At 42.2% G+C, this 12018-nt stretch overlaps 1 protein-coding gene across 3 annotated transcripts in view; it reads left to right on the top strand.

The window, feature by feature from the left end:
- Positions 1–12018, top strand: part of FARP1 (FERM, ARH/RhoGEF and pleckstrin domain protein 1) — a 323137-nt gene that overhangs the window by 55258 nt on the left and 255861 nt on the right. For all 3 annotated transcript variants that reach the window (XM_082246158.1, XM_082246159.1, XM_082246157.1), the window contains exon 2: positions 10419–10621. In XM_082246158.1, coding sequence (XP_082102284.1) covers positions 10451–10621 — 171 coding nt within the window. In that variant the 5' untranslated portion in view covers positions 10419–10450. The remainder of the gene's footprint in view (positions 1–10418; positions 10622–12018) is intronic.

Below are 12018 nucleotides of genomic sequence, written 5' to 3'. Positions count from 1 at the left end.
ATATATTTTTTAAATACGTATACAGTATCTCACAAAAGTCAGTTCACCCCTCACATTTTTGTAAATATTTTATTATATCTTTTCATGTGACAACACTGAAGAAATGACACTTTGCTACTTGCTACTTGTAAAGTAGTAAGTGTACAGCTTGTATAACTGTGTACATTTGCTGTCCCCTCCAAAAAATTCAACACACAGCTATTAATGTCTAAACCGCTTGCAACAAAAGTGAGCACACCCCTAAGTTAAAATGTCTGAATTGGGCCAAAAGTGTCAATATTTTGTGTGGCCACCATCATTTTCCAGCACTGCCTTAACCCTCTTGGGCATGGAGTTCACCACAGCTTCTCAGGTTGCCACTGGAGTCCTCTTCCACTCCTCCCATGATGATGTCACAGAGCTGGTGGATGTTAGAGATCTTGCGCTTCTCCACCTCCCGTTTGAGGATGCCCCCCACATATGCTCAATAGGGTTTAGGTCTGAAGACATGCTTGGCCAGTCCATCACCTTTACCCTCAGCTTCTTTAGCAAGGCAATGGTCATCTTGGAGGTGTGTTTTGGGGTCATTATCATGTTGGAATACTGCCCTTCGGCCCAGTCTCCGAAGGGAGGGGATCATGCTCTGCTTCAGTATGTCACAGTACATGTTGTCATTCATTGTTCTCTCAATGAACTGTAGCTCCCCATTGCCGGCAGCACTCGTGCAGCCCCAGACCATGACACTCCCACCACCATGCTTGACTGTAGGCAAGACACACTTGTTTTTGTGCTCCTCTCCTGGTTGCCGCCACACGCTTGACACCATCTGAACCAAATACGTTTTTCTTCGTCTCATCAGACCACAGGGCATGGTTCCAGTAATCCATGTTCTTAGTCTGCTTGGCTTCAGCAAACTGTTTGCGGGCTTTCTTGTGCATTATCTTTAGAAGAGGCTTCCTTCTGGGACAACAGCCATGCAGACCAATGTGATGCAGTATGCGTCGTATGGTAACTGACATGCTGACTCCCCACCCCTTCAACCTCTGCAGTAATGCTCGAAGCACTCATACGTCTATTTCCCAAAGACAACCTCTGGATATGATGTTGAGCATGTGCACTCAACTTCATGGGTCAACCGTGGCGAGGCCTGCTCTGAGTGAAACCTGTCCTGTTAAACCGCTGTATAGTCTTGGCCACCGTGCAGAAGCTCTGTTTCAGGATCTTGGCAATCTTCTTATAGCCTAGGCCATCTTTATGTAGAGCAAAAATTCTTTTTTTCAGGTCCTCAGAGAGTTCTTTGCCATGAGGTGCCATGTTGAACTTCCAGTGACCAGTGTGAGAGAGTGAGAGCGATAACACCAAATTTAACACACCTGAGACCTTGTGACACTAACCAGTCACATGACACGGGGGGGGTGGCTAATTGGGCCCAATTTGGACATTTTTACTTAGGGGTGTAATCACTTTTGTTGCCAGTGGTTTAGACATTAATGGCTGTGCGTTGAGTTATTTTTAGTGGACAGCTAATTTGCACTGTTATACAAGCTGTACATACAAGCTGTACACTCACTAATTTACATTGTAGCGAAGTGTCATTTCTTCAGTGTTGTCACATGAAGAAAAGCTATAATAAAATATTTAAAAAAAAATGTGAGGGGTGTACTCACTTATGTGAGACACTGTAATTGTATTATATTCTACTTTTTTATTAATAGTTTTTAAAGTGCTTTTGCGTTAAAAATGCGCATGAAAAGCTCAAGAAAAATGCATCTTTTTAAATTCTATGTGTGCCTTCACACTGGTCTGTTGTGACCCCCCCCCCCCCCCCCCGCTTTCTCCTCACTGGCTGTGATTGACAGCAGAGGGAGCCAATGTGTCTCAGCCAATCAGAAAAGGGAGTCCCCAGAGAGCCTGAGCTCTCGTGCACATCATTGGTTTGCGATTGGGCTCAGGTTAATATTAGGAGGACACTGTGGGGGGAGCTGCACCCTGAAGGTTTCTTTACCTTCACGGATAGAACAATCTAGCTGTTTTCTGCATAGGAAAGGCCTAGATGGGAAATATAGTGCATGCTGACCATGTTTTATGTTAATCCTTAATAATGGTTTTAAAAGTGAATGCCAGCTTGTCTGAAGAGGTGAGTTTTTTTTTTTGTTTTTTTTTTTTAAGGAGACCCTGCCATCATCTTAAAAAAAAAAAAAAAAAAAAAAAGCTTGTAAAACCGTATACAGAACAATGCTGGCAAAAGCACTTCTAGAGGAAGAGGAGGGGCTTATGACATGGAAAGAGGTTGCGCTAGGGAACTTCCTCTTCCCAAAGAAGTTTTATTTGTTAGCAAATTTGCAAGGCACATTGCAAGTGAATATGTAATTACTATATATAAAAAAATAACACTGTAAGCAAGTGTTTAAAATACTTTATCTGAGCTATTACTTGCAAGTTTGTGACCAGGTCTTTTTAAACTCCCACTATTCAGTCAATCACCCACTGAAGAAGCCTAAGAAATAAACATTTCCTGAAATGTTGGATTCCTGCTCCCCTGCTTTGCTCAGTGGTTTGATCCGTTGGCCCCCTATGTCATTGCGGTTACTTGCAGGAAAGTAGTGGCTGTTGGGAACACGGGCACCAGAAAATTGAAGTGAGATGAGTAACATCTGTGCAGGGAGCCCTTTATTTACAATGAAGTAACTTTAATGCAATATTGGAAGTGGAGCTTCTCTTCCCATTGGAAGACTACAGAGTTCCTTAACATTATAGCCGTTTCCCGGATGGAAAATGCCTAAAAAAAATAATATATATATTTATTTGTAACAAGATAAAGAACTTGATTTTATTAGGATGTTGTCCAAAGTAATTGTTAATTGAGGTAGATGAATATGGTCAAATAGTCTAGTTTTTATAAAAATAAATAAAATTAAAATGTTACACTTGCCTTCACTGTGCAGTTGGTTTTGCAGAGTGGCCCAAATCCTCCTCTTCTCTGGGTCCCTCTTCCCTACTCCTGGCCCCTCCTTCCTGCTAAGTTCCCCCACAGCAAGCAGCTTGCTATGGGGGGACCGAGCCGAGCTGCAGCACCGTATATCTATTCAGACACGGAGCTGCCGTTCGGCCCCACCGCCTCTCCCATGATTGGCTCACTGATTTTGACAGCCAGGGGAGCCAATGGCGCCACGGTTGTGTCTCAGCCAATCAGGAGGGAGAGTCTTGGATGGCCGAGTGACCCGTGGACATCCCTGGACAGAGAGGGGGCTCATATAAGTATTAGGGGGTGCTGGGGAGACTGCTACACAGAGAAGGCTTTTTATTTTCATGCATAGACTGCATTAAGATAAAAAACCTTCCTGCCTTTACATCTTTTAATTTTTATTCATAGTCAAAGGAACTGAGATGACGTGAAAGCCAAAAGAAAGTAATGAACACAAGATTGCAGGGAAGTTAGGATGGCAGCTGAAAGAGTATCATTTGGATAGAAGCAATATTAAAAACCAAATGAACTGATCAGTAGGGCAAGGCTATAGGTGTAGAATAGGAAGAATATCGCCCCAAGAAAAGAAACTGTTCTTGTAAAGTAAGAGACATGGTGAGAAAGCGATACTGAGATTTTTTTTTTTTTTCCTGAAAGGTAAGAGGAGATCCTTTAAATGTAAAAGAACATTGATACTGAAAGTGTTGCTGAACCCAGGACCCTGCATTCACTATATATTGTCTTCCACTGTACACAGAACATAGGAATGCAATTATTTTAGTAAATATAATTACAATTAATAGTGTCCAGGCCAGCACTGGTTAAAGCTTGTAGGAGGAGTTTTCATTCTCCTCTGACTGTTCTATGAGACTGCATGACCCCTGACCCTCTGTCTGGACAGTGCTGATTGGCCCTGTGCTGATCACATGCACCCTCCCAAAAAAACCCCCAAAAAACTCAAGCAATACACACCAAACTAAGCCTGTACAGAGTGCCCCCAAGGCTCCGAACCTGGGGTCAGCACCCTGTAGATCACGGGCAGGTAACTGATAGTTTGCAGTCTGGGCTTGCTGACCCACCATCCTAGAGAAACAAACAGTGCAATGTAGAAGGGTCTACTTGTGAACTTGGAGCTGTAGTAGGGAGCAAGAGCCGCATAAGCTGCTGGCTCCTGTTCCATGTTGAGTGATACCAGCTGCACACAACCTCTTATCCCAGCTAGCGGTCTCCAGAGTGATGCCAGCAGCAGTAAAGAAGAGATCTTTAGGTCACTGTGAAGCAATACCCTGGGCATAATCATATAGGGTAGCTCAAGTGAATGAGGATACTCTGCAAGTGCCCTGCAACCTTGTGCAGGACCGCAAACAGGGGGTTAAAGCAGGAAGCATTCTGCTGCTTTCTCACTGCCTGCTTTAACCCCTTGGACCCCGCAGAAGCATGCAGTTCTTGGGCACTTGCAGAGTGGCCCCATTTACTTGAATGGGTCACGATTGGCAGGTTGTAGCACCAACCAAAAGCAAGAGGAGGCTTAAAGTGATTGTAAAGGTTGTTTTGTTATTTAAAAAAAAAAAAAAAAATCATCTTATACTTACTTGCTCTGTGCAAGGGTTTTGCACAGAGCAGCCCCAATGCTTCTCTTCTGGGGTGCCCCGGCGTCGCTTCTGGCTCCTCCTCTTCATTGGGTGCCCCCACGGAGAGCCGATTTCCATGGGGGCACCCATGCGGGTGTGCTCCCGAGTCCTGCTGTTGTATTCATTGACATAGACAGACAGCAGGACTCGGCCCCGCCCCCCCACTCTTGTGTCACTGGATTTGATTGACCGCAGCGGGAGCCTTTGACTTCTTCCTTGTTCAGGTAGATCTCCATCTCTTTAAGATTGCCTACTCCTACTTTGTACTATTAGCAGATAGATTGGGGGCAGTAAAAGAAGGGGAGGAGCAGAAGGATTGGCGACAGTAAAAGAAGGGGAGGATCAAACTGTCTTTTTACACAATGCAGATGATTAACCCCGTTGGTTCCACAGTGAGTACAACAAGCATGCTTTACTGTATATAAACACTTTTTTTACTGTTGGGTTTAGTAACACTAAGTAGAGGCAGGCTAGTAAAGTGAAATCAGTAGTGTCATATACTGTGTACAGATCAAGAAGGATGGTAGCGGCCTTTAATTATTTCACATGTAAAGCTATATATGGAAAAGCACTGTAATCTTTGTATAACAAAATTCAAAAACAGTTTTCCTGCTTACCGAAATTATTGTAATAACTAATTACCAGGTGTGGATGGTTGAGCTTTTTAAATACAGTAAAATCAAATATTAAAATGAATAACACGCTTTTGATAGGAATACTCAGCATGTTCTGAATGACTCTGCTCAGCATATGTAACATTTTTGAATCCTTCTCTTTGGGGTGCCTTACAGCCATTGTTTTGAAAAGGTTTAAGTAAGCTGCTCAGCTACTTAGATATGGTGTTGGCTGGATTTACATGCTGTACTTTGACATCCAGCTGATTTGCAGCACTTTGTCATAGTGCGGTATCATTTACAGTAACCTAACAACCCTCATAATGCATATAAAAGTGCCTGGTCTTCAAACCTAGTTTTCAAATTCCTAAGGAATTTTTGACATTTTGAAACAATTTGAGTGTTTGAGCTTTTCTGTAGTGTTCAGAGGTTGCTGTGTTGAAATAGAATTGTCACTGTACATTTATAAAAGGTCTGATCAAGACAATAGTAAAAAAATATATATATATAATAAATTCTATAATTACCAAAAGGCATTATTAAACTGTAAACTTTTCCATAAAAGCTCTTTTTTTACGATGGGAGAATGAGTGCATCCTGCTGTGACAAGTGTAGAAGCTACTATTACAAACAAAACAAAGGAACACCATTCTTGTCAGCTCTCTGCGCCTAAAGGGAACATTTTGTATTCTGTCATTATTTGCTTTCTTTATTATGGTCAGATAGTGTTTATTTCTTTTCTTTAGTATATCTTTCTTTTTCCTAAAGTGACCATTTCAGGGGTCAGCAGGGTTACAAGGCCACTAACCTAAGAAGAAAGTAGCATTATATACATAGCTGTCTGTTGGCGTGTTTTCTAAAACGTCACCTTTAGTAGAACTCCGGCACTGAATCCGATTCCATGCTTCGCTTGAGTGGAGAGTAAGGCTGGCCATACATTATACAATTTTCTTACAATTTCTGTACAATTTCTTTAAAATTACCTTCAACTATGTAGTGCAAGGGCCTGCCTGATTGAATACAATTGACAGTTTTGTTTAGTTTTGACCTCGTATTATATGGTTTTGGTAAAGGAAAATTATACAAGAAAATTGTATGTATGGTCAGCCTAAGAGCCCATTCACATTAGCGCGACTTGTCAGCCTGACAAGTCGTGGTATGTCGCGGTCCATTGAGTAGTACAGGACCCGTTCTAATAGGAGCGACACAAGTCGCTCCGACTTAGAAAAAGGGTCCTGTACTACTTTGGGGTGACCTCGGAGCGACTTGCATAGACTTCCATTATGTGAAGTCTCTGCAAGTCGCGCCGAAGTCGCGGTGCACAGCGATGCACGCGACTTCACAGGTCGCCCCCCGAAGTCGTGTCGCCTCAATGTGAATGGGCTCTAAGGCCCAGCCAAACAAGATTCCTGCTGAACTGGCCGATATTTGAGCCATTAATGGGCAGGCTGAATGTATCTAAGTTGATCAATCGATCAACTTGGGTACAACCAGCTTGCTGGATTCTCTTGCGATTATCTCTAGCGGCTGCTAAAGGCTCTAGTGATAATCACTGTCTTCTCTGTTGGGAGAAGACAGTTTCTGATTCCCCTGTCAGCACTGTCTGTGTTGATGGGGGAATCGTGTGAGATTCTTCCTGCAACCCTCGGTTGCAGGAAAGAAATTCGCACCATGTATGGCCTGCCTAAGTCCTTTGCTGGCCGCTATGGCTCCTTCTCTCTTTGCCCCTACATCACTATTGTTCCTGCAGTGAATAAGGGTCAACAGAAGGAACCAGAGCAGACGGTGGCGGGAACTGCTATGTGACCAGCCCAAGGAGTTCAATCGGATAGGCGCCAGGTGCTTTGTGTTTTAGCCAATGGGCCAACAGAGAGGTGTGTATAATGCTGTTTTGGTACCAATAAAGTTGGTACCTTTGTAACTTTATTGACCCCCCCTGATGGGGGTAATAAAGCAGTGAATGTGACGTTGATTCAACAAACTGTATATGTTTTTTATCTCAATAAATTATTCACCTGAATGTGACGGTTTGGTAAATGTCATGTTTGTTGCTTTATAAATATGCCTTTATCACCCATTCACCGCTGTGCATTGTGGCAATGCATGCTATCATAACACATAGCAATGCACCTGCTCTGTGTGTGGTGTCTTTCATTGTGAATGGCATCCAAACACATTGTACAGTAGAGTCCAAAGCACTGCATCTCAGCCCAAGCATCTTTCCTGCATTGTGACGTGCTGTATTTTCTTGGGTAATTTTATGTTTTTAACCAATCTTAGTACACTGGAAGCCCATTCATATTGAGTTTTGTAAAGGCAGGAGGTTTTCTACATTAAGGTAAAAAATCTTTCCTGCTCAGCTTTTCCCTTGCTCCCCTATAAATACTTACCGAGCCTAATCTCAATCCAGTGTTATGCCTGAGAGCAGCAGCGCTGCTCTCTCTCTCTCTCTTCACAGGCTCAGAGACAGCAGTGGGAGCTATTGGCTCCTGCTGCTGTCGATCAAATCCTGTGAGGATGGGGTGGGGCAGAGCCGTGCTGTGTCAATGGACACACATACCCTGGCTTTGAAGTGAGCCTGCATGAGTGCCAATGGGGGCACTTGTATGAGAAGTGGAGATGAGAGTGCCAGCAGGGGACCCCAGGACAGGAGGTTTGGGGCTGCTGTATGCAAAACTATTGCACATACCATGCTGCTTATTTTTTTAATACAAAAAAAAAAAAAAAAGAATCACTTAATGCATTGCATGTAAATGCACTTGCATTAATGCACCTCAGTGGGTCACTGACTGGTCCGCACCAACAGCAGCTGGTGCAGGTAAGGCGATCCGACTGAAATCAGTGCAGTGATGATTTGCTAAGCTCAGTACATTTTTTTTTTTTTTTTTTTTGTAACGATCTTTATTGAAATGTCACACAAACATCCTAATGAAGTACAATTGCTGGCCATGCAGCATGAGACAGTAGTTTGCCTTGCATCGGGCTGCGTTGAAAAAGTACTGCATGCAATACATTTTTCAGTGCGCCGTGCCCGCACTCCACCGCACTGCTTTGTTATATATTATACATACATTTTTTAATAATAGATTGTAAAACATATAGTGGGGAAAAGATAAACATTTTAAAAAAAAAGGTAATTTTTACACACAACCGGTCTCCTTTTCACTCACATTTTGCAATTATCAAACCATTAATAATGTACATAGAGCATGTGATTTCAGACAGGGTAAACTATTATGGGACTAGCTAAGAAAATGTCCAAGTTGTTGGGAATGCTTCTAAAACTTTCCAAAATGTGGTATGGAAGCTGTGTGGCTTGCCTTCTCATATTTCATAACTAGGTAGTCAATGCATGTATGTATGTAATTGTTTATGGTGTTGTTTTAATATCCTGAATTACGAGTGTGAGCTCACATCTGGAGCCCACATGTACACCTAGTTTTTGCTTTATACAGTCTCCTGGTTTGTCTTTGTAGTAACAATATAATTCATATTGCTTCACACTAGGTGACTTTTTTGTACTGTGATAGTGGAAGCTTAAATCATTTCCTAGGAAACACTTTTAGTTTGCCCTTTTTCTGTTCTGCTGCACAACACAGAAATAGGAATGAAGAATGGATTTCAAAGTAAATATTAAAATGTTTTATTGCCCAATAATGTAACATAATACAAGTGATTGTAAAGTCTTGTTTATTTTTATTTTTTGTTTTAAAACAACAAACACATTATACTTACCTGCTCTGTGCAGTTGGTTTTGCACAGGGCAGCCGAAGCCTCTTTTTCCCAGGTCCCTGGCTGGAGCTTCTGACCCCTCCCTCCTATTGAATCCTGCTTTGGGGGCACCCGAGCCAAGCTGCAGCTCCGTGTAGCCATTCAAACACGGACCAGCGCTTGGGCCCCGTTTTGACAGCAGCGGGAGCCAGTGACACCGCTGCTGTGTCCCAGATGGCCGAGGCATTCGTGGACATCGCTGGATCAAGAGGGGGCTCAGGTAAGTATGAGGGGGGCTGCTGAACACAGAAGGCTTTTTATTTTAATATATAGAATGCATTGAGATGAAAAACCTTCTGCCTTTACAACTCCTGCATTCCACCCCACTCGGACCTGCCACGAACCGGAAGTGATGTCACTCAGATACCTCAATGCATTTCTCCGGAAGTGGCGTCATTAGGAAGTAATCCGGCGGACATCTTTCTGGTTCCTTTTTTGTCCCCATCAGTCTAGCGATTGGTTAAAAGATCAGTTTTGTGTGTAAACTTAAGAAGTATAATTGGGTGGTGCATGAAGTCAATTTTTGCGCTTTGTTTAAGATTTTTTTGTATATAGTCATTTGCACTTTATATATACATTTATTTGTATATAGCCTTTTGCACTTTTTAAGTATACACTAAGTATACATTGCACTTTACAATTATATATTTATTTTTTGCATTATTGCACTATCCAGCACTGATTGCACAGCACTTTTTATTTATATCTACCTAATTTAACCAGTATTATTGTATGTCATACACAGAGCATTATTTAGCACTTTATATATATTTCTATTAGATAGTGTACAAACCAGTAGTAGCACCTCACTGTATCTCCATTTACCTTCTTCTGCTGTCAATCACGGCCAGTGAGCAGGGCCTAGTTGCACTTTATGTGTCAATAGACACACAGAACGAGGCTGGGGATTGTGCCTGCACTAGTGCCCCATAGCAAACAGCTTGCTATGGTGTGCACTTGGCCGGGGGGAGGAGCCAAGAGCGCCAGCAGGGGAACCATGAAGAGGAGGATCGGGGCTGCTTTGCAAAATCATTGTGCAGTGCAGGTATTAGTATAACGTGTTTGTTTGTTTTTTATAAATAGGTTTACAATCACTTTTAGGGTTTGGATATAATGATATGAAAGACCAGCTCCCGCCAAAACATTTTATTTTGCATTGATTTAGCAGTGATGGGATTTGTGATTGCCTTATGCCTCCCTTTTTGGGGAGATTTTCTTGCTTGTCCTGTAAAACCAAGGAATGGGAAGCAATAAGAAATCTCTCCAATAGGAACACTGACACAATATAACTGGCAAAGGATTAGAGCTTCTGACAATATTTGTATTGCAACTGTGCCTTCTTGTCCTGGTGACCACAGCACCCCATATTTGTTGTATGGGTGTCACGCACGCAAAAATATTTATTGGGGAAAAATAAGTAGAAGATTAATATTTAATATTGCTTTGTTTTCTTTCCAGTGGTAAAGGAGATCGCTGTGGACTACTAAAGTATGGGGGAGATAGAACAACAACAGACTGCAGCCTCTCGATTAGGTGCTCCGGAGAGTGCTGGGATCAGCACTTTGGAACATGGAACCAAGCCTCCTCTGTCACCACAGGGCAAGTCCTTTCCCTTTAAAGTGCAAATGTTGGATGACACACAGGAAACGATTGAAGTTCCGGTGAGTGTTTTCATGATCTTCTTTTATAGCCTGTGTATTAGCTATGGCATTTATCCAATTCATATAGAAAATTTATCATCAGTGAAATGCAGTTCTTTCTAATCTACCGTTTGAATAAGTTCAAACCACTGAACTAGCAGTAGTTATTGAAAACATGCACGCTTACACCAAAACAGCCTTTACCCTCTGATGGTATGCTGTGGTATCTGGCAACAAGCCATCATTAGCAGATCTTTTGAAGCCCTCCCTGTAAGTTGAGGATGGCTTCCATGGATCGGCAAAGTCAACATCTCAAAGACATCATCTTCTATTGCTCTGTGGTCCAGTTCTGATGCTTACGTGTCCATTGTAGGCGATTTTGACAGTGATCACAGGTCAGCATTGTCACTTCAGGAACATTTGTGTTTTTTTTTTTTTTAACAAGTAGAGGAACAACATGTTTACTTGCTGCCTAATATATCTTATCCACTTTCAGATGCCATTGTCAAGAGATAATCAATGTTATTCACATTACCTGTCATTGGTCATGTTATGGCTGATCGGTGTAGGTAACCTATTATGTTGTTCTCATCCAACTCCTATGAATAAGCATTTAATTATTTGTGCACTTAATTAGGCTGTAAAGTATGGGTCCCTTTCCACGTTCCTTCCTCATTTTGCTTGGTGAAATTTTCAGTTTTAAGAACTTTCCCTGAGTTTGCAGAGCATGCTGATGAAGTCAAGGGAGAAAACGCTGCTCCATGTATGTGATGGGAGCTTAGAGGGGGAATATCCCATAGAGTGCTAGCCCCGGCCCGCCTCCATGGAAAACTTGTAAGAAAAGAAACTGTTGCACATCCAGGAATTCCAATTGCCTTTCATTTCTAAGGTGATGACACCAACATAGGGTCGCGAAGACGCGTTTCACACATACATCTTGTGCTTAATCGTTATGATTATGTGTGAAACGCGTCTACGTGACCCTGTGTTGGTGTCTTTGGTGTCATCACTTTGTCATCACCTTGGAAATTAAAGGCAATTGGAATTCCTGGATGTGAAGCCGTTTCTTTTCTTACATGCTGATGAAGTGAAATCCTGTCTACTACATAAGTGAGAATGATGTTCATTCTCCTCTTATGGGATAAATACTGGATTTACATTAAATATACCACCCTATTGTATGTCTTTAATGTGACAAAACTTCTAGTTTTACCTGTGGACCCTGTGCTTTGTCTATACAAGGTAATGCATCAGGTTGGATTTAATTAAGCCCTTCCCAGCAGTTTATATACATACTTCCATGCGTTGTAGCTTACAGAGGGCTGTGGACTACCCATGTGACTGTTCTTATATGCTCAGTACTGTCACATGCTACTCCATACCTGGAAGTATTTCTTTCAACTCTCTGTGCTGAACAG

This window comes from Pelophylax lessonae (genome assembly GCF_965119305.1).
Source record: "Pelophylax lessonae genome assembly, chromosome: 2".
NCBI classification, from domain to species: domain Eukaryota; kingdom Metazoa; phylum Chordata; class Amphibia; order Anura; family Ranidae; genus Pelophylax; species Pelophylax lessonae.
The sequence above is the reverse complement of the archived record's forward strand: the minus strand, read 5'-3'. Positions and strand labels throughout refer to the sequence as shown.